The 27876-nt window shown below is 45.8% G+C and overlaps 1 protein-coding gene across 1 annotated transcript; it reads left to right on the top strand.

The window, feature by feature from the left end:
- Positions 1-27842, top strand: LOC129849603 (mitotic spindle assembly checkpoint protein MAD1-like; the record flags this gene model as incomplete). The annotated part of the gene is made up of 17 exons (XM_055916419.1): positions 1-3; positions 288-290; positions 497-499; positions 1564-1566; positions 1668-1670; positions 2240-2242; positions 2578-2702; positions 2819-2900; positions 4817-4947; positions 6000-6114; positions 6352-6413; positions 12540-12626; positions 18074-18218; positions 18591-18731; positions 23010-23066; positions 24064-24155; positions 27719-27842. Coding segments are annotated over 17 exons (1164 nt in total), but the record flags the coding sequence as incomplete, so codon positions are not given.
- Positions 27843-27876: the final 34 nt, after the last annotated feature.

Consider the following 27876-nt stretch of genomic DNA (forward strand, 5'->3'; position numbering starts at 1 on the left):
ACGGTGAGTGTTATTTGTTCCCTGTAGACGGTATGTGTTATTCGTCCCTGTGGACGGTGAGTGTTATTTGTCCCTGTAGACGGTGAGTGTTATTTGTCCCTGTGGACGGTGAGTGTTATTTGTCCCTGTGGACGGTGAGTGTTATTTGTCCCTGTGGACGGTGAGTGTTATTTGTCCCTGTAGACGGTGGGTGTTATTTGTCCCTGTGGACGGTGAGTGTTATTTGTCCCTGTAGACGGTGAGTGTTATTTGTCCCTGTAGACGGTATGTGTTATTTTGCCCTGTAGACGGTGAGTGTTATTTGTTCCCTGTAGACGGTATGTGTTATTCGTCCCTGTGGACGGTGAGTGTTATTTGTCCCTGTAGACGGTGAGTGTTATTTGTCCCTGTGGACGGTGAGTGTTATTTGTCCCTGTAGACGGTGAGTGTTATTTGTCCCTGTGGACGGTGAGTGTTATTTGTCCCTGTAGACGGTATGTGTTATTTTGCCCTGTAGACGGTGAGTGTTATTTGTTCCCTGTAGACGGTATGTGTTATTCGTCCCTGTGGACGGTGAGTGTTATTTGTCCCTGTGGACGGTGAGTGGTATTTGTCCCTGTAGACGGTGAGTGTTATTTGTCCCTGTGGACGGTGAGTGTTATTTGTCCCTGTAGACGGTGAGTGTTATTCGTCCCTGTGGACGGTGAGTGTTATTTGTCCCTGTAGACGGTGAGTGTTATTTGTCCCTGTAGACGGGGAGTGTTATTTGTCCCTGTAGACGGTGGGTGTTATTTGTCCCTGTAGACGGTGAGTGTTATTCGTCCCTGTAGACGGTATGTGTTATTTTGCCCTGTAGACGGTGAGTGTTATTTGTCCCTGTAGACGGTGAGTGTTATTTGTCCCTGTAGACGGTATGTGTTATTTTGCCCTGTAGACGGTGAGTGTTATTTGTCCCTGTAGACGGTGAGTGTTATTTGTCCCTGTAGACGGTATGTGGTATTTGTCCCTGTAGACGGTATGTGGTATTTGTCCCTGTAGACGGTATGTGTTATTTTGCCCTGTAGACGGTGAGTGTTATTTGTCCCTGTAGACGGTGAGTGTTATTTGTCCCTGTAGACGGTATGTGGTATTTGTCCCTGTAGACGGTATGTGTTATTTTGCCCTGTAGACGGTGAGTGTTATTTGTCCCTGTGGACGGTGAGTGTTATTCGTCCCTGTAGACGGTGAGTGTTATTTGTCCCTGTAGACGGTGAGTGTTATTTGTCCCTGTAGACGGTGGGTGTTATTTGTCCCTGTAGACGGTGAGTGTTATTCGTCCCTGTAGACGGTATGTGTTATTTTGCCCTGTAGACGGTGAGTGTTATTTGTCCCTGTAGACGGTGAGTGTTATTTGTCCCTGTAGACGGTATGTGTTATTTTGCCCTGTAGACGGTGAGTGTTATTTGTCCCTGTGGACGGTGAGTGTTATTCGTCCCTGTAGACGGTGAGTGTTATTTGTCCCTGTAGACGGTGAGTGTTATTTGTCCCTGTAGACGGTGAGTGTTATTTGTCCCTGTGGACGGTGGGTGTTATTTGTCCCTGTAGACGGTGAGTGTTATTTGTCCCTGTAGACGGTATGTGGTATTCGTCCCTGTGGACGGTGAGTGTTATTTGTCCCTGTGAACGGTGGGTGTTATTCGTCCCTGTAGACGGTGGGTGTTATTTGTCCCTGTGGACGGTGAGTGTTATTCGTCCCTGTGGACGGTGAGTGTTATTTGTCCCTGTGGACGGTGAGTGTTATTTGTCCCTGTAGACGGGGAGTGTTATTTGTCCCTGTAGACGGTGGGTGTTATTTGTCCCTGTAGACGGTGAGTGTTATTCGTCCCTGTAGACGGTATGTGTTATTTGTCCCTGTAGACGGTGAGTGTTATTTGTCCCTGTAGACGGTATGTGTTATTTGTCCCTGTAGACGGTGAGTGTTATTTTGCCCTGTAGACGGTGAGTGTTATTTGTCCCTGTAGACGGTGAGTGTTATTTGTCCCTGTAGACGGTATGTGTTATTTTGCCCTGTAGACGGTGAGTGTTATTTGTCCCTGTAGACGGTGAGTGTTATTTGTCCCTGTAGACGGTGAGTGTTATTTGTCCCTGTAGACGGTATGTGGTATTTGTCCCTGTAGACGGTATGTGTTATTTTGCCCTGTAGACGGTGAGTGTTATTTGTCCCTGTAGACGGTGAGTGTTATTTGTCCCTGTAGACGGGGAGTGTTATTTGTCCCTGTAGACGGTGAGTGTTATTCGTCCCTGTGGACGGTGAGTGTTATTCGTCCCTGTGGACGGTGAGTGTTATTCGTCCCTGTGGACGGTGAGTGTTATTCGTCCCTGGTGACGGGGAGTGTTATTCGTCCCTGGTGACGGGGAGTGTTATTCGTCCCTGGTGACGGGGAGTGTTATTTGTCCCTGGTGACGGGGAGTGTTATTTGTCCCTGGTGACGGGGAGTGTTATTTGTCCCTGGTGACGGGGAGTGTTATTTGTCCCTGGTGACGGGGAGTGTTATTTGTCCCTGGTGACGGGGAGTGTTATTTGTCCCTGGTGACGGGGAGTGTTATTTGTCCCTGTAGACGGTGAGTTGTTTAAAGGATGAGATCCGTGACCTGAAGCAGCAGGTCCAGACTCGGGACAACACCATCTCTAACCAGACTCTGGAGAACCAGGGACTACAGGAACAAGTGGAGCTCCAACACAGGTAACACACACTCCTTCCTGGATATCCTTTCTTCTGATTGGTATTTCCTGGTTTCCCTGCCCTCTGATTGGTCCTGCCTGGATTTCCTCCACCCCCCTGACTGGTCCTCTTTACAGGAAGTACCAGGAAGTGTCTCAGCGGTACCAGGCCCTCCAGTCAACATCGTCCACCTGCTCCGACCACGAACTCAAGATTAAGGTGAGGCTTATATTATTGTTGTTCAAAGTTGGACTAAACTGAATGATGTCTAGATTAAGATTGGTATTAATACAGTTCAGATTGGGACTAGGTTTAGAAAACTAGGAGGTTAGGATTAGGGTTGACTGATGTATGAAGATTGAGACTTATTGTACCCAAATTCAAATTAGGACTGGGGTTGAGATTGGGACTACAGTTAGAGCTAGATTAGGACTGGGGTTGAGATTGGGACTAGAGTTGGGGAGCTAGGTTAGGACTGGGGTTGAGATTGGGACTAGAGTTAGAGCTAGATTAGGACTGGGGTTGAGATTGGGAACAGAGTTGGGGAGCTAGGTTAGGATTAGGACTGGGGTTGAGATTGGGATTAGGACTGGGGTTGAGATTGGGAACAGAGATGGGGAGCTAGGTTAGGATTAGGACTGGGGTTGAGATTGGGACTAGAGTTGGGGAGCTAGGTTAGGATTAGGACTGGGTTTGAGATTGGGACTAGAGTTGGGGAGCTAGGTTAGGATTAGGACTGGGGTTGATATTGGGACTAGAGTTGGGGAGCTAGGTTAGGATTAGGACTGAGGTTGAGATTGGGATTAGGACTGGGGTTGAGATTGGGACTACAGTTGGGGAGCTAGGTTAGGATTAGGACTGGGGTTGAGATTGGGACTAGACTTGGCGAGCTAGGTTAGGATTAGGACTGGGGTTGAGATTGGGACTAGAGTTGGGGAGCTAGGTTAGGATTAGGACTGGGGTTGAGATTGGGACTAGAGTTGGGGAGCTAGGTTAGGATTAGGACTGAGGTTGAGATTGGGATTAGGACTGGGGTTGATATTGGGACTAGAGTTGGGGAGCTAGGTTAGGATTAGGACTGGGGTTGAGATTGGGATTAGGACTGGGGTTGAGATTGGGACTACAGTTGGGGAGCTAGGCTAGGAAAAGGACAGAAGTATCAATCTGTCTATTCTGTGTTGCTTTATTTCCCTGAAGAGGTTTTGAGCTGTTGAACAGAGCAAATGGGGGCCATTTTATTTTTACTTCTGTTTATTTTGGCATCCATGTGTCTTCTCTCCAAAGTGTCATTTGGGAAGTAAAGTGGTAATTTTTTAAAAGCAGCCAGTGAGATGCCTCTGTCCCCTGTAGGCTTTATAAACTCTCAATGTAATCACTATTTATTACTGGGTTTAACCTCTGTCCCCTGTAGGCTTTATAAACTCTCAATGTAATCACTATTTATTACTGGGTTTAACCTCTGTAGGCTTTATAAACTCTCAATGTAATCACTATTTATTACTGGGTTTAACCTCTGTCCCCTGTAGGCTTTATAAACTCTCAATGTAATCACTATTTATTACTGGGTTTAACCTCTGTAGGCTTTATAAACTCTCAATGTAACACCATTTATTACTGGGTTTAACCTCTGTCTTCTGTAGGCTTTATAAACTCTCAATGTAATCATTATTTATTACTGGGTTTAACCTCTGTCCCCTGTAGGCTTTATAAACTCTCAATGTAATCACTATTTATTACTGGGTTTAACCTCTGTCCCCTGTAGGCTTTATAAACTCTCAATGTAATCACTATTTATTACTGGGTTTAACCTCTGTAGGCTTTATAAACTCTCAATGTAATCACTATTTATTACTGGGTTTAACCTCTGTCCCCTGTAGGCTTTATAAACTCTCAATGTAATCACTATTTATTACTGGGTTTAACCTCTGTAGGCTTTATGAACTCTCAATGTAATCACTATGTATTACTGGGTTTAAATGAACTGCCTTCAAACGAAGAGATGCCATTAACTCTTCAGTCTAACACACAAACTCAAACTCCACATGATGTTCACCTTTGAGGTGGTCATTAAGTCTCTCTTTCATGAGCCGGGGAATACAACTCAAAGGTGTGTGTTTCTCCTCTCTTCCCCCCAGGAGTTGGAGAGGAAGTTGGCTCTGCAGGAACAGGATGTTGTCATAGTGAAGAACATGAGGTCAGAGGTTGCTAGGGTGCCGGATATGGACAAGGAGCTCCGACAGCTACGAGAGGAGAACATTTACCTCAGGTAACACTACTAGAACACATGGAGCAGGACAGGTAGGAGAGGAGAATGTTTACCTCAGGTAACACTACTAGAACACATGGAGCAGGACAGGTAAGAGAGGAGAATGTTTACCTCAGGTAACACTACTAGAACACATGGAGCAGGACAGGTAAGAGAGGAGAATGTTTACTTCAGGTAACACTACTAGAACACATGGAGCAGGACAGGTGAGAGAGGAGAATGTTTACCTCAGGTAACACTACGAGAACACATGGAGCAGGACAGGTGAGAGAGGAGAATGTTTACCTCAGGTAACACTACTAGAACACATGGAGCAGGACAGGTGAGAGAGGAGAATGTTTACCTCAGGTAACACTACTAGAACACATGGAGCAGGACAGGTAAGAGAGGAGAATGTTTACCTCAGGTAACACTACTAGAACACATGGAGCAGGACAGGTGAGAGAGGAGAATGTTTACCTCAGGTAACACTACTAGAACACATGGAGCAGGACAGGTGAGAGAGGAGAATGTTTACCTCAGGTAACACTACTAGAACACATGGAGCAGGACAGGTAAGAGAGGAGAATGTTTACCTCAGGTAACACTACTAGAACACATGGAGCAGGACAGGTAAGAGAGGAGAATGTTTACCTCAGGTAACACTACGAGAACACATGGAGCAGGACAGGTAAGAGAGGAGAATGTTTACCTCAGGTAACACTACTAGAACACATGGAGCAGGACAGGTAAGAGAGGAGAATGTTTACCTCAGGTAACACTACTAGAACACATGGAGCAGGACAGGTGAGAGAGGAGAATGTTTACCTCAGGTAACACTACTAGAACACATGGAGCAGGACAGGTGAGAGAGGAGAATGTTTACCTCAGGTAACACTACGAGAACACATGGAGCAGGACAAGTAAGAGAGGAGAATGTTTACCTCAGGTAACACTACGAGAACACATGGAGCAGGACAGGTAAGAGAGGTTATTTGTAGGTTGTAAAAGAAGACAACTATCAATGTCTCTCTCTCTCATATCTCACTTTCTCCCCTCATTCTGTGTCCCAGGGAGACGAGGGAGAACGTGATCCTGCTGAAGGAGGAAACGGAGGGATTGAGACGTAAGGTAGAACGAATGGAGAAGATGAAAGAGGAGATGGTGAACGTGGAGTTGGAGAAGGAGGTGTGCGACCTGTTAGTGTGTTTTAAATGTGAAACAGCTGGAAGAAAAACATTTGCGTTATACTGTCTGTTCTAATTAATGGTGGTTCTGATACACAACTGAAAAGGAAACTTTATTATTTTAACTTGACGAACAATTAACAAATCTCAGGGTTTGAAACAATCTGCTTAATAGTTGAGTTTGTAAATGTGAAACCTTGAATCCCTAGTGTGTAATCTTGTTCCTCTCCTCCTTCAGAAACTGTCTCAGAAACTGCAGGCCTGGGAGAACCTGGGGCAGTCTACTGGACTCAACATACGGTCAGCTGGCATGTCTGTCTGCAGTATAACGTGTCACCACTGGGTGGAGCTCTAGAGTCATGAAAAATACTGGTGCCTCATTCTCTCTGTGAAGAGAGAGTGACGTTTTATGATTTGTTTACTTTATGCCTGCTGTGTGTGTGTGTTCTGTGCTGAAAGCCCATATTGACAGAATGATTGCTTGTTTCCATATGAGCAGGGAAGCACATTAGATACATTACAAACACCGCACTGCATCTAACACACACACACACTATATTTGTCTCTCATGACTTCCCCAGCGTTTGATGTACACTGAGGGGCCAGATTATTAGGTACGTGACCTTGTTCACCAAAATAGATGGCTCCTACAGACAGTGAGTCATGTGACTTGCTATAGAAAGCAGGCAGACAGGCATCGAGGCAGACAGGCATCGAGGCAGACAGGCATCGAGGCAGACAGGCATCGAGGCAGACAGGCATCGAGGCAGACAGTTACTGTTCTATTGAACGGATGGGAGATCGAGGGACCTGAGAGACTGAGCGTGGTGGTATGGCCGTCACTGCCTGGTGCACCAGATCCAGTGTCTCAAACATGGCTGTACCTAATAAACTGTGTACATTTAATGTTAAATGGTGCACGTTTTCTCGTTCTCTCTCCCACACGATACTCTCACATGGCATTACCACCCCCCCCTCCAACGCGATACTCTCACATGGCATTACCCCCCCCCCCCTCTCCCACAGAATACTCTCACATGGCATTACCCCCCTCTCCCACACGATACTCTCACATGGCATTACTCCATGCCCCCCCCCCCCCCCTCACCTTGACATTGTGCTTGATGTTCTTAGGCCTGTGTGCGGCTGCTCGTTTCCTGCGTTTCAGCACTCGGTGGTCCCGTTCTGTGAGCTTGTGTGGCCTACCACTTCGCTGCTGAGCCGTTGTTGCTCCTAGACGTTTCCACTTCACAATAGCAGCACTTACAGTTGACTGGGGCAGCTCTAGCAGGGCTAAAATAGGACAAACTGACTTTCCTATGACGGTGCCACGTTGAAAGTCCTTGAGCTCTTCAGTTAGCCCATTCTACTTCCGATGTGTGTCTATGGAGATTGCATGGCTCTGTGCTCGACTCTATACACCTGTCAGCTACGGGTGTGGCTGAAATAGCTGAATCCACTAATTTGAAGGGGTGTCCACATACTTTTGTATATGTATGTTTATATACAATACCAGTCAAAGGTTTGGACACACCTACTCATTACTATGTTCTACATTGTAGAATAATAGTGAAGACATCAAAACTATGAAATCACACATATGGAATCATGTAGTAACCAAAAAAGTGTTAAAATATATTTTATGTTCTTCAAAGTAGCCACCATTTGCCTTAATGACAGCTTTGCACACTCTTGGCGTTCTCTCAACCAGCTTCATGAGTAATGCTTTTTCAACAGTCTTGTAGGAGTTCCCACATATGCTGAGCACTTGTTGGCTGCTTTTCCTTCACAATACGGTACAACTCATCCCAAACCATCTCAATTGGGTTGAGGTCGGGTGATTGTGGAGGCCAGGTCATCTGATGCAGCACTCCATCACTCTCCTTCTTGGTCAAATAGCCCTTATACAGCCTGGAGGTGTGTTTGGGGTCATTGTCCTGTTTGAAAACCAAATGATAGTCCCACTAAGCGCAAACCAGATGGGAAGGCGCATCGCTGCAGAATGCTGTGGTAGCCATGCTGGTTAAGTGTGCTTTGAGTTCTAAATAAATCACATTTGTCACCAGCAAAGCACTGCCACACCTCCTCCTCCATGCTTCACGGTGGGAACCACACATACAGAGATCATCCATTCACCTACTCTGCGTCTCACAAAGACACGGCGGTTGGAACCAAAAATGGCACATCTGGACTCATCAGACCAAAAGGACAGATTTCCACCGGTCTAATGTCCATTGCCCGTGCTTCATGGTCCAAGCAAGTCTCTTCTTATTGGTGTCCTTTAGTAGTGGTGTCTTTGCAGCAATTCAACCATGAAGGCCTGATTCACACAGTCTCCTCTGAACAGTTGATGTTGAGATGTGTCTATTACTTGAACTCTGAAGCATTTATTTGGGCTGCAATTTCTGAGGCTGGTTACCAATGAACTTATCCTCTGCAGCAGAGGCAACTCTGGGTTTTCCATTCCTGTGGCAGTCCTCATGAAAGTCAGTTTCATCATAGCGCTTGATGGTTTTAGTGACTGCACTTGAAGAAACCTTCAAAGTTCTTTACATTTTCCGTATTGTCTTAAAGTAATGATGGTCTGTTGTTTGTCTTTGCTTATTTGGGGTGGCAGGTAGCCACCTAGTGGTTAGAGCGTTGGACTTGTAACCGAAAGGTTGCAAGATCAAATCCCCGAGCTGACAAGGTAAAACTCTCTCTTTCTGCCCCTGGACAAGGCACTTAACCCACTGTTCCTAGGTAGGCCGTCATTGTAAATAAGAATTTGTTCTTAACTGACTTGCCTACTTAAATTAAGGTTAAATAAATAAATACAATTTGAGCTGTTCTTGCCATAATATGGACTTGGTCTTTTACCAAATAGGGCTATCTTCTGTATACCACCCCTACCTTGTCATAACACAACTGATTGGCTCAAATGCATTAAGAAGGAAAGAAATTCCACAAATTAACTTTTAACAAGGCACCTGTTAATTGAAATGCATTCCAGGTGACTACCTCATGAAGCTGGTTGAGAGACTGTTAATTGAAATGCATTCCAGGTGACTACCTCATGAAGCTGGTTGAGAGAATGCCAAGAGTGTGCAAAGCTGTCATCAAGGCAAAGGGTGGCTACTTTGAAGAATCTCAAATATAAAATCTATTTTAATTTTATTTTGGTTACTACATGATTCCATGTGTTATTTCATAGTTTTGATGTCTTCACTATTATTCTACCGTGTAGAAAATAGTCAAAATAAAGAAAAACCCTTGAATGATTAGGTGTGTCCAAACTGTTCACTGGTACTGTGTGTGTATACATACATATGTGACATTTATCTAAACTAGATTTACATTTTTCTGTGACGAGTAGTCTGTCTGTCTATCTTCTCGCTTTCTCTCTGTGGTTATCACTCTGTCTTCTGTCTCTATTTTATGTTTTCACATTTTGGAAGATGCTGTAGACCAGTGATTCCCAACCGGTGTGTCTCGACGAGCTCTCAGCTGTGTCTCGAGGAGCTCTCGGGTGTGTCTCGAGGAGCTCTCGGGTGTGTCTCGAGGAGCTCTCGGGTGTGTCTCGACGAGCTCTCGGCTGTGTCTCGAGGAGCACTCGGCGGTGTGTCACAAAACATTTCCTAATCTTGATACATTGTTTTAAAAACATGACCTCCTTAATGTGACCTGTGGGATGTTGACTTAGGAGCACCAGTCACATAATACATTGAATGTTACGTGGTTCCATCTGTCTGGTTGATTCATCAGATAATACATTGAATGTCACCTGGTTCCATCTGTCTTGTTGATTCATCAGATAATACATTGAATGTCACCTGGTTCCATCTGTCTGGTTGATTCATCAGATAATACATTGAATGTCACGTGGTTCCATCTGTCTGGTTGTTCCATCTGTCTGGTTGATTCATCAGATAATACATTGAATGTCACCTGGTTCCATCTGTCTTGTTGATTCATCAGATAATACATTGAATGTCACATGGTTCCATCTGTCTGGTTGTTCCATCTGTCTGGTTGATTCATCAGATAATACATTGAATGTCACGTGGTTCCATCTGTCTGGTTGTTCCATCTGTCTGGTTGATTCATCAGATAATACATTGAATGTGACGTGGTTCCATCTGTCTGGTTGATTCATCAGATAATACATTGAATGTCACCTGGTTCCATCTGTCTGGTTGTTCCATCTGTCTGGTTGATTCATCAGATAATACATTGAATGTCACCTGGTTCCATCTGTCTGGTTGATTCATCAGATAATACATTGAATGTCACCTGGTTCCGTCTGTCTGGTTGATTCAAGTCCAGTGTTCTCCAGCTGATTCATTAGTATCATCTGAGGAGTTGGTGCATCACAATCACACGTCATTTGTATTGTTTTACTTCGGTCTGTGAACCATTAGAACATTCTGATTAAAGCCTAGCCAGCCATTTATTTGTTAATATACTGTATGTCTCTGGGCGTAGCTGGACCACAGCCTCTGCCATAGAAACAAACTTGACTTTGTGTCCACGGTTATTATCTGAGATATATTTGGGGGGGGGTTTAGCCCAGATTTGCGGGATGCTCTTAAAGGGGTACATACGAATTAACCATCATGAATTAGGTTAATAATTAATAATAACGTTGACATCAGCAAACCGCTCGTCCACACAGCGTCATACGTACGGTCTGCGGTTATGAGGCAGGTTGGATGCACTGACAAATTCTCTAAAATAATGTAGAGACATGAACATTCAATTCTCTGGCAACGGCTCTAGTGGACATTCCTGTAGTCAACATGCTAATGGCACGCTCCCTCAATTTGAGTCGTCTGTGGCAGTGTGTTGTTTGACACGACTGCACATTTTAGTGGCCGTTTATTTGTCCCCAGCACAAGGTGCAACTGTGTAATGATCATGCTGTTTTAATCAGCTTCTTGATATGCCACCTGTCAGGGTGGATGAATTATTATACAATTTGATAGAAATCAGCTTTGTTTTTGTGCGTATGGAACATTTCCTGTGATCTTCTAGTTCGTGAAACATGGGAGGAATGCTTTACATGTTGCTTTTCTCTATATCTCTGTTCAGCGTAACGTTAATAAACTGTCACGGTGGATAGAAGGTCAGGAACCACTGCTCTGGACTGTATCATATGAGGAGAAGGGAAGCTGGTGGAGCTCTTTTAATAGTTAGTCTTTAAGGACTTGAAAGAATAGAAGCTTCCGGAGAGTTTAGATTCAGAAACCATCCTAAATGGCACCCGATTCCCCCTGGGCCCTGGTCTATAGTAGTGTACTATATAGGGAATAGGGCTCTGGTCTATAGTAGTGCACTATATAGGGAATAGGTCCCTGGTCTATAGTAGTGTACTATATAGGGAATAGGGCTCTGGTCTATAGTAGTGTACTATAATAGGGAATAGGGCATTGGTCTATAGTAGTGTACTATATAGGGCATAGGGCTCTGGTCAAAAGTAGTGCACTATGTAGGGAATAGGGCTCTGGTCAAAAGTAGTGCACTATGTAGGGAATAGGGCTCTGGTCTATAGTAGTGTACTATATAGGGAAAAGGGCCCTGGTCTATAGTAGTGTACTATATAGGGCTCTGGTCTATAGTAGTGTACTATATAGGGAATAGGTTTCTACTTGGGATACCGACAATGTTGGTTAATTGAGCTACTATAGCGTCTAAGTCCATCAGTTAAGCTTTAGGACTGGAAACAAGCACTTTGACAAGCTGTGTGATCTCTAGAACCGACCCATCTGTCTGCTCCCTCACACTAATTAGTCCTCATCTTTTCTCTATTGCTCTCTTCCCTCTGTCCTCCTCTCTCCCCTCTGTCCTCCTCTCTCCCCTCTGTCCTCCTCTCTCCCCTCTGTCCTCCACCCCTGCTCTCTCTTCCCTCTGTCCTCCTCTCTCCTCCACCCCTGCTCTGTACTCCTCTCTCCTCCACCCCTGCTCTCTCTTCTCTCTGTCCTCCTCTCTCCTCCACCCCTGCTCTGTCCTCCTCTCTCCTCCACCCCTGCTCTCTCTTCCCTCTGTCCTCCTCTCTCCTCCACCCCTGCTCTGTCCTCCTCTCTCCTCCGCCCCTGCTCTGTCCTCCTCTCTCCCCTCTCTCCTCCACCCCTGCTCTGTCCTCCTCTCTCCTCCACCCCTGCTCTGTCCTCCTCTCTCCTCCACCCCTGCTCTCTCTTCCCTCTGTCCTCCTCTCTCCTCCACCCCTGCTCTGTCCTCCTCTCTCCTCCACCCCTGCTCTGTCCTCCTCTCTCCCCTCTCTCCTCCACCCCTGCTCTCTCTTCCCTCTGTCCTCCAACCCTGCTCTCTGTCTCAGCAGGGTAGGAGGTTGACATGTGGTTTATCAGAATGTCTAATACACGACGTGTGTCTCTCTGAGCTCTCTGGATGAACAGGCAGTGTGTTAACCCTGTGTTGTGTCCCCTACAGGACACCAGAGGATCTGTCCAGAGAGGTCATTCAGATCCAACAGCGAGAGATCGCTGTCAAACAACACAACTACACTCTCACCAGCAGGTAACACAACTACACTCTCACCAGCAGGTAACACAACTACACTCTCACCAGCAGGTAACACAACTACACTCTCACCAGCAGGTAACACAACTACACTCTCACCAGCAGGTAACACAACTACACTCTCACCAGCAGGTAACACAACTACACTCTCACCAGCAGGTAACACAACTACACTCTCACCAGCAGGTAACACACACATCATCATGCTCAATCAGCTTATTGATATGCCACACCTGTCAGGTGAAAGGGTTGATTATCTTGGCAAAGGACAAATGTTCACTAACAGGGATGTAATATTTGAATAGAAAATGAGAGAAATAAGGATCATTTCTGGGATCATTTATTTCAGCTCATGAGACATGGGACCATCACTTTACGTGTTGCGTTATATTTTTGTTCAGTTTAGTTAGCGTGCTATAGAACTGTAGGTATCAGATGCTCTGTTTAGTTAGCGTGCTATAGAACTGTAGGTATCAGATGCTCTGTTTAGTTAGCGTGCTATAGAACTATAGGTATCAGATGCTCTGTTTAGTTAGCGTGCTATAGAACTGTAGGTATCAGATGCTCTGTTTAGTTAGCGTGCTATAGAACTGTAGGTATCAGATGCTCTGTTTAGTTAGCGTGCTATAGAACTGTAGGTATCAGATGCTCTGTTTAGTTAGCGTGCTATAGAACTATAGGTATCAGATGCTCTGTTTAGTTAGCGTGCTATAGAACTGTAGGTATCAGATGCTCTGTTTAGTTAGCGTGCTATAGAACTATAGGTATCAGATGCTCTGTTTAGTTAGCGTGCTATAGGTATCAGATGCTCTGTTTAGTTAGCGTGCTATAGAACTATAGGTATCAGATGCTCTGTTTAGTTAGCGTGCTATAGAACTGTAGGTATCAGATGCTCTGTTTAGTTAGCGTGCTATAGGTATCAGATGCTCTGTTTAGTTAGCGTGCTATAGGTATCAGATGCTCTGTTTAGTTAGCGTGCTATAGAACTATAGGTATCAGATGCTCTGTTTAGTTAGCGTGCTATAGGTATCAGATGCTCTGTTTAGTTAGCGTGCTATAGGTATCAGATGCTCTGTTTAGTTAGCGTGCTATAGGTATCAGATGCTCTGTTTAGTTAGCGTGCTATAGGTATCAGATGCTCTGTTTAGTTAGCGTGCTATAGGTATCAGATGCTCTGTTTAGTTAGCGTGCTATAGAACTGTAGGTATCAGATGCTCTGTTTAGTTAGCGTGCTATAGGTATCAGATGCTCTGTTTAGTTAGCGTGCTATAGAACTATAGGTATCAGATGCTCTGTTTAGTTAGCGTGCTATAGAACTATAGGTATCAGATGCTCTGTTTAGTTAGCGTGCTATAGAACTGTAGGTATCAGATGCTCTGTTTAGTTAGCGTGCTATAGGTATCAGATGCTCTGTTTAGTTAGCGTGCTATAGAACTATAGGTATCAGATGCTCTGTTTAGTTAGCGTGCTATAGAACTGTAGGTATCAGATGCTCTGTTTAGTTAGCGTGCTATAGAACTATAGGTATCAGATGCTCTGTTTAGTTAGCGTGCTATAGAACTGTAGGTATCAGATGCTCTGTTTAGTTAGCGTGCTATAGAACTGTAGGTATCAGATGCTCTGTTTAGTTAGCGTGCTATAGAACTGTAGGTATCAGATGCTCTGTTTAGTTAGCGTGCTATAGAACTATAGGTATCAGATGCTCTGTTTAGTTAGCGTGCTATAGAACTGTAGGTATCAGATGCTCTGTTTAGTTAGCGTGCTATAGAACTATAGGTATCAGATGCTCTGTTTAGTTAGCGTGCTATAGAACTGTAGGTATCAGATGCTCTGTTTAGTTAGCGTGCTATAGAACTGTAGGTATCAGATGCTCTGTTTAGTTAGCGTGCTATAGAACTGTAGGTATCAGATGCTCTGTTTAGTTAGCGTGCTATAGAACTATAGGTATCAGATGCTCTGTTTAGTTAGCGTGCTATAGAACTGTAGGTATCAGATGCTCTGTTTAGTTAGCGTGCTATAGAACTATAGGTATCAGATGCTCTGTTTAGTTAGCGTGCTATAGGTATCAGATGCTCTGTTTAGTTAGCGTGCTATAGAACTATAGGTATCAGATGCTCTGTTTAGTTAGCGTGCTATAGAACTGTAGGTATCAGATGCTCTGTTTAGTTAGCGTGCTATAGGTATCAGATGCTCTGTTTAGTTAGCGTGCTATAGGTATCAGATGCTCTGTTTAGTTAGCGTGCTATAGAACTATAGGTATCAGATGCTCTGTTTAGTTAGCGTGCTATAGGTATCAGATGCTCTGTTTAGTTAGCGTGCTATAGGTATCAGATGCTCTGTTTAGTTAGCGTGCTATAGGTATCAGATGCTCTGTTTAGTTAGCGTGCTATAGGTATCAGATGCTCTGTTTAGTTAGCGTGCTATAGGTATCAGATGCTCTGTTTAGTTAGCGTGCTATAGAACTGTAGGTATCAGATGCTCTGTTTAGTTAGCGTGCTATAGGTATCAGATGCTCTGTTTAGTTAGCGTGCTATAGAACTATAGGTATCAGATGCTCTGTTTAGTTAGCGTGCTATAGAACTATAGGTATCAGATGCTCTGTTTAGTTAGCGTGCTATAGAACTGTAGGTATCAGATGCTCTGTTTAGTTAGCGTGCTATAGGTATCAGATGCTCTGTTTAGTTAGCGTGCTATAGAACTATAGGTATCAGATGCTCTGTTTAGTTAGCGTGCTATAGAACTGTAGGTATCAGATGCTCTGTTTAGTTAGCGTGCTATAGAACTATAGGTATCAGATGCTCTGTTTAGTTAGCGTGCTATAGAACTGTAGGTATCAGATGCTCTGTTTAGTTAGCGTGCTATAGAACTGTAGGTATCAGATGCTCTGTTTAGTTAGCGTGCTATAGAACTGTAGGTATCAGATGCTCTGTTTAGTTAGCGTGCTATAGAACTATAGGTATCAGATGCTCTGTTTAGTTAGCGTGCTATAGAACTGTAGGTATCAGATGCTCTGTTTAGTTAGCGTGCTATAGAACTATAGGTATCAGATGCTCTGTTTAGTTAGCGTGCTATAGGTATCAGATGCTCTGTTTAGTTAGCGTGCTATAGAACTATAGGTATCAGATGCTCTGTTTAGTTAGCGTGCTATAGAACTGTAGGTATCAGATGCTCTGTTTAGTTAGCGTGCTATAGGTATCAGATGCTCTGTTTAGTTAGCGTGCCCTAGGTATCAGATGCTCTGTTTAGTTAGCGTGCTATAGAACTATAGGTATCAGATGCTCTGTTTAGTTAGCGTGCTATAGGTATCAGATGCTCTGTTTAGTTAGCGTGCTATAGGTATCAGATGCTCTGTTTAGTTAGCGTGCTATAGGTATCAGATGCTCTGTTTAGTTAGCGTGCTATAGGTATCAGATGCTCTGTTTAGTTAGCGTGCTATAGGTATCAGATGCTCTGTTTAGTTAGCGTGCTATAGAACTGTAGGTATCAGATGCTCTGTTTAGTTAGCGTGCTATAGGTATCAGATGCTCTGTTTAGTTAGCGTGCTATAGAACTATAGGTATCAGATGCTCTGTTTAGTTAGCGTGCTATAGAACTATAGGTATCAGATGCTCTGTTTAGTTAGCGTGCTATAGAACTGTAGGTATCAGATGCTCTGTTTAGTTAGCGTGCTATAGGTATCAGATGCTCTGTTTAGTTAGCGTGCTATAGAACTATAGGTATCAGATGCTCTGTTTAGTTAGCGTGCTATAGAACTGTAGGTATCAGATGCTCTGTTTAGTTAGCGTGCTATAGAACTGTAGGTATCAGATGCTCTGTTTAGTTAGCGTGCTATAGAACTGTAGGTATCAGATGCTCTTAAGTTTTTACTTCCTGTAGCTTTGTTCAGAGTAGTTCTAAGATATGTTTGTATTTCTTTCCTCTTCTACCTTGATCGCCCGCCCCTTCTTCCCGGCTCCCCCTCTCTATCATGTCCATCTCTCCCCCTCCTTCCCCCTCCCAATCCCTCATGTGTCCAATACAGTATCTCCCCATCCCTCATGTGTCCAATACAGTATCTCCCCACCCCTCATGTGTCCAATACAGTATCTCCCCACCCCTCATGTGTCCAATACAGTATCTCCCCACCCCTCATGTGTCCAATACAGTATCTCCCCACCCCTCATGTGTCCAATACAGTATCTCCCCATCCCTCATGTGTCCAATACAGTATCTCCCCATCCTCATGTGTCCAATACAGTATCTCCCCACCCCTCATGTGTCCAATACAGTATCTCCCCACCCCTCATGTGTCCAATACAGTATCTCCCCACCCCTCATGTGTCCAATACAGTATCTCCCCACCCCTCATGTGTCCAATACAGTATCTCCCCATCCCTCATGTGTCCAATACAGTATCTCCCCATCCCTCATGTGTCCAATACAGTATCCCCCCACCCCTCATGTGTCCCCCTCCTCCCCCCTCCCCACCTCTCCCTCCCCTCCTCTCCACCTCTCCTCCTCCCTCCCTCCCCACCTCTCCCCCTCTTCCCCCAGTAGTGTGGGTTTGATCTAAATAGTCAGACAGCTAATTAGACTCATCTTGACTTCGTTAGTACCGCTACGCTAAACCCCAGCATAGAGGTGTGTGTTTCTGTGTGTGCGTGTTTGTGCTAGTCGTTAGCTAACGAGCTACCCTCTCTTGATCCATACGGAGCTAATTATGAAATATAACACTGTTTAGAAGCACTAGATAACGAGGAGAGATGGAGTGCAGGGGGAGGGAGGAGGAAGCCGAAACGAGAAGGACTGAGGAAAGTAGAGAGAACAGGGAGGATATCTCTCCTTCCTCTGTGTTCACTTCCCTTCACTGATTTGAAAGGAAATGAGGTTTAAGAACCGTGGTGGAAGCTTCCTCTTGTTCATTCCTCCCGATCCAATGCTGTAAGATTTGTGGAAAGTCGTGAACAAGTGCACACTTATGGACAATGTATTATTATTGGCACGCACACATTAAGAGGGACAGAAGAGAGAGGGGGGATATAGACTCCCTCTCTCCTACCCTTGCCACCCCCCCCCCCCTGACCTCCAGGGGGGGAGCGGTCTAAGGCTGTTCTTCAGGGGGAGCTGTTCTCTACATTCTAAAGCCCCCCCCCCCACTGTAGGTCGGTGGAGTGGTCTACATTTACATTTAAGTCATTTAGCAGACGCTCTTATCCAGAGCGACTTACAAATTGTCTAAGACTGACCTCCAGGGGGGGAGCTGTTGTCGATACGTTCTAAAGCTCACCCCCCCCCCCCCCCCCGACCTCCAGGGGGGGAGCGGTCTAAGGCTGTTCTTCAGGGGGAGCTGTTCTCTACATTCTAAAGCTCCCCCCCCCCCACTGTAGGTCGGTGGAGCGGTCTAAGACTGACCTCCAGGGGGAGCTGTTCTCTACATTCTAAAGCTCTCTCTCCTCTCCCCCCAGCTGTAGGTCGGTGGAGCGGTCTAAGACTGACCTCCAGGGGGAGCTGTTGTCGCTACGTTCTAAAGCTCTAGAAGAGCAGAAGAAGAGAGAGACCCAGGAATCCCTGGTCAGACGACTACAGAAGAGAGTGCTGCTGCTCACCAAGGTAGTGTCAGATGACCCGGTGGACACCGTCGTTATGTCTCTGTGTCCCTTCTGAAGGAAGTTAGAGGGAGTTTAGCGAGCCGATGCTAACTACAGTAGACTCTATCATTGCGCTAACGCTAGTTAGCAACTTCCTTCAAACTGCCTGCGGAGACGTACAGTGGGGCAAAATAGTATTTAGTCAGCCACCAATTGTGCAAGTTCTTCCACTTAAAAAGATGAGAGAGGCCTGTAATTTTCATCATAGGTACACTTCAACTATGACAGACAAAATGAGGGAAAAAAATCCTGAAAATCACATTGTAGGATTTTTAATGAATTTATTTGCAAATTATGGTGGAAAAAAATAAGTATCTCTTTCCGTGTATTCCAGGAGCGAGATGGGATGCGTGCCATCCTGGAGTCCTATGATAGTGAGCTGTCTCCTAGTGACTACACTCCTCAACTCAACCGCAGACTCAGAGAGGCAGAAGATATACTGACCAAGACACAGAACCACAATACAGAGATGGAGGTACGGAGAGTCTCTGTCTGTTCTGCTAGGTGACCCCTCTCTGTGCTGTAAGGATGATGCGGTGTACAGGATATATCTCACTGCAGTCTCTACTGTCTGTCTGTTCTGCTAGGTGACCCGTAGCGAACACTTAGCGAACACTTAGCGAACACTTAGCGAACACTTGGCGAACACTTGGCGAACACTTGGCGAACACTTGGCGAACACTTGGCGCTCTACTAACAGTACACTTTAGCTTAAGACAAATAGCTAGCTAGTTAGGTAAACAATGAACCTAGCTAGTGAGGTAAACAATGAACCTAGCTAGTGAGGTAAACAATGAACCTAGCTAGTGAGGTAAACAATGAACCTAGCTAGTGAGGTAAACAATGAACCTAGCTAGTGAGGTAAACAATGAACCTAGCTAGTGAGGTAAACAATGAACCTAGCTAGTGAGGTAAACAATGAACCTAGCTAGTTAGGTAAACAATGAACCTAGCTAGTTAGGTAAACAAAGTGTAAGATCACACACGTCACCTAACGTTAGCTAACGAGCCAACCAGTAAACGTTAGTTAGTTAAACAACAATGAACCTAGCTAGGCAAACAAAGTGTAAGATCACACACGTCACTTAACGTTAGCTAGTTAAACAACAATGAACACTGCCACAGTGCTGGGAGCTAACCAACCAGGTTTAACATTAGCTAGCTAACATCAGGCTCTATCTAGAAAGTAAATGGTTCTGGGATACAAATAATAATGTCAGCTAGGGAACCAGCCAGCTAACATTAGCTAGCTAGCTAACAGTACACTGTAGCTTGAAACGAAACCATTTTCTGTCAAAATTAGAAACGTGTAATATCTGAAAATGTAGCTATCTATCTTACCTGTTTACATCATTATGCATGATGGACGTGTCTCCCTGGACAGGAATGCCATGCAACGGTTGCCCGTAGTTTGAAGATGTAATCCGGAGACAGGTGTTTTCTCCATCTCTTTATCTATCATACTCTAATCCCACAGATTTTTCAGAACTTGCTCCTTCAGGAAGTGGAGAGCAACACTTATGCAGCTCCTCTACATTTAATAGAGGAAAACCAACACTGATGAGCTCATAGACAGAACCCTACTATAGTACGGACCCTTCTGTAGGGCAGGACCCTTCTGTAGGGCAGGACCCTTCTGTAGGGCGGACCCTTCTGTAGGGCGGACCCTTCTGTAGTGCAGGACCCTTCTGTAGTGCAGGACCCTTCTGTAGGGCGGACACTTCTGTAGGGCGGGACCCTTCTGTAGGGCGGACCAATCTGAACTTCTCTCTCTGCACATAGCCTAGTTTCCCGAATCGGGTCACATAGATACAGTTGAAGTCGGATGTTTACATACACCTTAGCCAAATACATTTAAACTCAGTTCTTCACAATTCCTCACATTTAATCCTAGTAAAAATTCTCTGTTTTAGGTCAGTTAGGATCACCACTTTATTTTAAGAATGTGAAATGTCAGAATAATAGTAGATAGAATTATTTATTTCAGGTTTTATTTCTTTCATCACATTCCCAGTGGGTCAGAAGTTAACATACACTCAATTAGTATTTGGTAGCATTGCCTTTAAATTGTTTAATTTTGGTCAAACGTTTCGGGTAGCCTTCTTACAAGATTCCCACAATAGGTTGGGTGAATTTTGGCCCATTCCTCCTGACAAAGCTGGTGTACCTGAGTCAGGTTTGTAGGCCTCCTTGCTTGCACACGCTTTTTCAGTTCTGCCCACAAATGTTCTATAGGATTGAGGTCAGGGCTTTGTGATGGCCACTCCAATACCTTGACTATGTTGTCCTTAAGCCATTTTGCCACAACTTTGGAAGTATGCTTGGGGTCATTGTCCAATTGGAAGACCCATTTGCGACCAAGCTTTAACTTCCCGACTGATGTCTTGAGATGTTGCTTTAATATATCTACATGGTTTTCCTGCCTCATGATGCCATCTATTTTGTGAAGTGCACCAGTCCCTCCTGCCGCAAAGCACCCCACAACATGATGCTGCCACCCCCGTGCTTCACGGTTGGGATGGTGTTCTTCGGCTTGCAAGCATCCCCCTTTTTCCTCCAAACATATCGATGGTCATTATGGCCAAACAGTTATATTTTTGTTTCATCAGACCAGAGGACATTTCTCCAAAAAGTACGATCTTTGACCCCATGTGCAGTTGCAAACTGTAGTCTGGCTTTTTTATGGTGGTTTTGGAGCAGTGGCTTCTTCCTTGCTGAGCAGCCTTTCAGGTTATGTCGATATAGGACTCGTTTTACTGTGGATGTAGATACTTTTGTACCGGTTTCCTCCAGCATCTTCACAAGGTCCTTTGCTGTTCTGGGATTGATTTGCACTTTTCGCACCAAAGTACGTTCATCTCTAGGAGACAGAATGCATCTCCTTCCTGAGCGGTATGCCGGCTGCATGGTCCCATGGTGTTTATACTTGCATACTATGTTTATACAGATGAACGTGGTACCTTCAGGCATTTGGAAATTGCTCCCAAGGATGAACCAGACTTGTGGAGGTCTTTTGCTGATTTCTTTTGATTTTCCCATGATGTCAAGCAAAGAGGCACTGAGTTTGAAGGTAGGCCTTGAAATACATCCACAGGTACACCTCCAATTGACTCAAATGATGTCAATTAGCCTATCAGAAGCTTCTAAAGCCATGACATCATTTTCTGCAATTTTCCAAGCTGTTTAAAGGCACAGTCAACTTAGTGTATGTAAACTTCTGACCCACTGGAATTGTGATACAGTGAATTATAAGTGAAATAATCTGCCTGTAAACAATTGTTGGAATAATTACTGGTGTCATGCACAAAGTAGATGTCCTAACCGGCTTGCCGAAACTATAGTTTGTAAACAATACATTTGTGGAGTGGCTGAAAAACAAGTTTTAATGACTCCAACCTAAGTGTATGCAAACTTTCGACTTCAACTGTGCATGTATGTGTGTTATGTTGACACCACTTAAAATTATTAGGCTATTTCAGCCACACCCGTTGCTGACAGGTGTATAAAATTGAGCATACATCCATGCAATCTCCATAGACAAACATTGGCAGTAGAATGGCCTTACTGAAGAGCTCGGTGACTTTCAACGTCGTAGGATGCCACCTTTCCAACAAGTCAGTTTGTTTAATTTATGCCCTGCTAGAGCTGCCCCGGTCAACTGTAAGTGCTGTTATTGTGAAGTGGAAGCATCTAGAAGAAACAATGGCTCAGCCGTGAAGTGGTAGGCAACACGACCTCAGCAGAGTGGGACCGCTGAAGTGCATTGCGTGTAAAAATAGTCTGTCCTCTGTTGCAACACTCACTACCGAGTTCCAAACTGCCTCTGGAAGCAACATCAGCACAATGACAGACTCATTTCTAATTTTGACAGAAAATGGTTTCATTTCAAGCTACTGTGTACTGTTAGCTAGCTAGCTAACGTTAGCTGGCTGGTTTCCTAGCTGATGTTATTATTCCAGAGCCGTGTTCATGCAGGGTGGTAACCACGTGATCTGAGCTTCAATGGGTTTCCATGGCCGAGCAGCTTAACATCACCGTGCTCAATGACACTCGCGGCTGGAGTGGTGTAAATGTTCACCGCCACTGGACTCTGGAGCGGTGGAAACGCCTTCTCTGGAGGGATTAATCACGCTTAACCATCTGGCAGTCCGACGGGCGAATCTGGGTTTGGGGGACGCCAGGAGAACGCTACCTGCCCTAATGCATAGCCCCAACTGTAAAGTTTGGTGGAGGAGGAATAATGGTCTGGGGCTGTTTTTCATGGTTCGGCCCCTTAGTTCCAGTGAAGGGAAACCTTAAAGCTACAACAAAGACATTCTAGATGATTCTGTGCTCCCACCTTCGTGGCAGTTTGGCGAAGGCCCTTTCCTATTTCAGCATGACAACGCCCCCCGTGCATAAAGCAAAGTCCATACAGAAATGTTATGTCGAGATCGATGTGGAAGAACTTGACTGTCCTTCACAGATGGCTGACTGCGAGCCAGGCCTGATCGCCCAACAGCCCGACCTCACTAATGCCCTTGTGGCTGAATGTTGCGGGGACTTGCTTCCAATCTTCCAACATCTAGTGGAAAGCCCTCCAGGAAGAGTGGCGGCTGTTATACAATATTTCGCTCTCTACCAGTCTTTCTCTCTCTCCCTGCCACACACACACACACACACACACACACACACACACACACACACACACACACACACACACACACACACACACACACACTGTCTAAGTGGTGTTTTTCTCCCTCTTCTGCAGGTTCTGTTGACTAAAGCTCAAGAGGAGGCTGGGGCCCTCAAACTACAAGTACAGACTGTGAGTCACACACACACACACCCCCTGTGAAATAAAGCGTGGTTTTCCTAGACGGCGGTCGTTTAAAACACACACTTGGCTGTTCCCGTTGCCAGGGTAACGTCACAATTGCCGTGGTGATGGGAAGTGACACGTGTGAAATCATCTCGTCTCGCCACACACACACACACACACACACACACACACCCTCTCGTCTCTCCACCTTGTGATTACCTCTCCGTCTGAGGAGAGACAGAAGGAGAGAGGAATGAATGAATGTATCATTGTGTGTCTGATTGGTGTTGAATCACTAGCCGCGTCCCTGTCCTCCTCTCGTCCCTTGTTTCCCAGCCATCTCCTTCATTGATTAGTTTACATCAGAGGAGAGACAGATGGAGGGGGATGCACCTGTGTGCTGTCTGTTTGGGGAATAGGGGTATAGATCATTTAGAGAGGGAGGGGGAATATATGAGGGGGAGGAGGGAGAGATGGATGGATGGATGGATGGAGGGAGAGGGGGGTGAAATGTATGAGGGAGAGATGGATGGATGGAGGGAGAGGGGGTGAAATGTATGAGGGAGAGATGGATGGAGGGAGAGGGGATGGAATGTATGAGGAGAGGGGGATGAAATGTATGAGGGAGATGGATGGAGGGAGAGGGGGATGAAATGTATGAGGGAGAGGGGGATGAAATGTATGAGGGAGAGGGGATGAAATGTATGAGGGAGAGGGGATGAAATGTATGAGGGAGAGATGGAGGGAGAGGGGATTAAATGTATGAGGGAGAGATGGATGGATGGAGGGAAGAGGGGATGAAATGTATGAGGGGGGGGGATGGAGTCAGAGGGAAGAAGGGAGAGATGGATGGATGAAGGGAGGGAGGGAGGGGGAAGGAGAGAGGGCCGGAGGGAGGGGGAAGAAGGGAGAGAGGGCCGGAGGGAGGGAGCAGGCATCGGAGTGATTGGATCTGTTTTTATGTTAGTCTGGGTTAGTACGTGTGTGTGTCTCTGTGTTCTAGATGGAGTTGGAGCTGGAGGTTATGAAGAAGCAGCAAGACTCCGTCGCCGAGGGCAACCCCTTAGCAACGAACGAGGAAGTCAACACACTCCGGTAACTCACACTTAACACCCATAGAAGTATCTGTATTACTACCATACTGAACCATTTACAGAGAGGAGAGAGTTCAGATGAGTAGAGTGTGAGAGAGGAGAGAGAGTTCAGATGAGTGGAGGGTGAGAGAGGAGAGAGAGTTCAGATGAGTGGAGGGTGAGAGAGGAGAGAGGGTTCAGATGAGTGGAGGGTGAGAGAGGAGAGAGAGTTCAGATGAGTGGAGGGTGAGAGAGGAGAGAGGGTTCAGATGAGTGGAGGGTGAGAGAGGAGAGAGAGTTCAGATGAGTGGAGGGTGAGAGAGGAGAGAGAGTTCAGATGAGTGGAGGGTGAGAGAGGAGAGAGAGTTCAGATGAGTGGAGGGTGAGAGAGGAGAGAGAATGGAGTAAGCGTGGGGGCCCCGGCGGCTGGCTAGGGAGCGCGGGGGCCAGGCGGCTGGCTAGGGAACTGGCTAGGGAGCGCGGGGGCCAGGCGACTGGCTAGGGAGCGCGGGGGCCAGGCAGCTGGCTAGGGAACTGGCTAGGGAGCGCGGGGGCCAGGCAGCTGGCTAGGGAACTGGCTAGGGAGCGCGGGGGCCAGGCGGCTGGCTAGGGAACTGGCTAGGGAGCGCGGGGGCCAGGCGGCTGGCTAGGGAGCGCGGGGGCCAGGCGGCTGGCTAGGGAACTGGCTAGGGAGCGCGGGGGCCAGGCGGCTGGCTAGGGAGCGCGGGGGCCAGGCGGCTGGCTAGGGAGCGCGGGGGCCAGGCGGCTGGCTAGGGAGCGCGGGGGCCAGGCGGCTGGCTAGGGAGCGCGGGGGCCAGGCGGCTGGCTAGGGAGCGCGGGGGCCAGGCGGCTGGCTAGGGAGCGCGGGGGCCAGGCGGCTGGCTAGGGAGCACGGGGGCCAGGCGGCTGTCTAGGGAACTGGCTAGGGAGCGCGGGGGCCAGGCGGCTGGCTAGGGTGCATGGAGGAGAGTTTAGTTTGAGAGAGAGAATTGTGAGACATGACTCTGTCTGGCCCATCAATATACATGGAGAGAGGCTGGGAGAAGAGGTTAGTTAGAGAGGTGGAGAGTGATGCGAGGTCCACTGGGAGCGGATTGGGAGCGATAGAGAAAGAGATGGAGGTCAGACAGGTATGGAGGGAGAGGGGGAGAATAAAGTCGTTGATAATGTGATGTAGAGTGAGGGAGACAGAAACCCTGTGGAGGAAGTCCTCCTGACATTACTATCACACTGGAGATCAACAAGCTCCTTCATCTACTAGACACACACACAGAACGTAGAACACACAACGTTAGAACACTAAATTATACAACAGTGGAACGTTAAAACTATTCATAGGTTGCACCTCCGTCACTCTGTCGGGTCACGCCGTCGTTATGGACGCTGTCAAGCTGGCGTCCAGCGGTGACGTCATAGAGCTGACCTACAGTCATTCTGGACAGACTGACGGTGATGTAAATTACACGGAAGAGTCTGGAAATACCACGACGCTGCTGAAGTAGGCAAATGTTTACTAGGAAACAACTTAGCCAGCATTTTAATTTCGTCAAATTGACTTTAGACAGATGGCAATGTTGTCATTAGCTAGCAAAGTTTGTCAAAAAATAGCTAGCGATGCTTAACGTTATACTGCATCTAAAGTCTATCTGGTGACGATGCTTAACGTTACACTGCATCTAAAGTCTATCTGGTGACGATGCTTAACGTTACACTGCATCTAAAGTCTATCTGGGGACGATGCTTAACGTTATACTGCATCTAAAGTCTATCTGGGGACGATGCTTAACGTTATACTGCATCTAAAGTCTATCTGGTGACGATGCTTAACGTTACACTGCATCTAAAGTCTATCTGGGGACATCAAGATGATGACCAAAGGTTTTCCTGCTAGTTATCTGCCTCCTTTAGAATGCCATTGTATTTCCAAGCCACTGTAATCAGCGTTAATTGACTAGAATAGTCAGTCGTGCGTCAGTCCAAAACAAACGTTCAAAACAAACGTTCAAAACAATATTGTAAGTAAACAAGCAACTATGAATAGAACGCCGAACTGTGGAACGCCGAACTGTGGAACGCCGAACTGTGGAACGCCGAACTGTGGAACGCCGAACTGTGGAACGCCGAACTGTAGAACGCCGAACTGTGGAACGCCGAACTGTGGAACGCCGAACTGTGGAACGCCGAACTGTGGAACGCCGAACTGTGGAACGCCGAACTGTAGAACGCCGAACTGTGGAACGCCGAACTGTGGAACGCCGAACTGTGAAATGAAACTCAAACTGCACATGCCATGTTTCATGTTCCACTGTTGTATAATTTAGTGTTCTAAAGTTCTGTGTTCTGCGTTCTGTGTGTGTGTCTAGTAGTTGAAGGAGCTTGTTGATCTCCAGTGTGATAGTAAATTACACACGTTGTGACGACAAATCAAATCACATTTTATTTGTCACATGCACATGGTTAGCAGATGTTATTGGTCACATGCACATGGTTAGCAGATGTTATTGGTCACATACACATGGTTAGCAGATGTTAATGGTCACATACACGTGGTTAGCAGATGTTATTGGTCACATACACATGGTTAGCAGATGTTATTGGTCACATACACATGGTTAGCAGATGTTATTGGTCACATACACATGGTTAGTAGATGTTATTGGTCACATACACATGGTTAGCAGATGTTAATGGTCACATACACATGGTTAGCAGATGTTAATGGTCACATACACATGGTTAGCAGATGTTAATGGTCACATACACATGGTTAGCAGATGTTAATGGTCACATACACATGGTTAGCAGATGTTAATGGTCACATACACATGGTTAGCAGATGTTAATGGTCACATACACATGGTTAGCAGATGTTAATGGTCACATACACTTGGTTAGCAGATGTTAATGGTCACATACACATGGTTAGCAGATGATAATGCGAGTGTAGTGAAATGCTTGCGCTTCTAGTTCCGACAATGCAGTAATAACCAACGAGTAATCTAACCTAACAATTTCACAACAATTACCTAATACACACAAGTGTAAAGGAATGAAGAATATGTACACAAAAATATATGAATGAGTGATGGCAAGATGCAGTAGATGGTATAGAGTACAGTATATACATATGAGATCATTAATGTAGGGTATGTAAACATTATATGAAGTGGCATAGTTTAAAGTGGCTAGTGATACATTTTTCATCAATTTACGTTTACATCACAATGGCCTGACACACACCTGCTTTCCACTTACTCACCTACCTTATCTAGACCACACACACACACACACACACACACACACACACACACACACACACACACACACACACACACACACACACACACAGAGACACACAGAGAGACACAGACACACACACGCACACTTTACCATCAATTACACACGTTGTGATTAGTGTCTGTTGTTTCACTACAGTCTGGATATCAAAACAGACATCCAGCTCATTAATGGAGAGGAGAGATAGACACACCGCTTCATTACACTCAGAATGAGGATTGTTGTTGCTCATCTGAGGTGTGTGTCTGTGTGTGTGTGTGTGTGTGTGTGTGTGTGGTGTATCGGCAGGCTGAAGATTGAGGAGTTGGAGGGAGAGCGACAACGTCTGGAAGAACAGAACACTGTTCTAGAGCTGAGGCTGGAGAGACACAACTTACAGGTACACAGTCGTGTGTGAGGACTCGACATACAGGGCTGCTCTCTGACCCGGGAGGTTCTGGTCACCT

This window comes from Salvelinus fontinalis, unplaced genomic scaffold, assembly GCF_029448725.1.
Source record: "Salvelinus fontinalis isolate EN_2023a unplaced genomic scaffold, ASM2944872v1 scaffold_1562, whole genome shotgun sequence".
NCBI classification, from domain to species: domain Eukaryota; kingdom Metazoa; phylum Chordata; class Actinopteri; order Salmoniformes; family Salmonidae; genus Salvelinus; species Salvelinus fontinalis.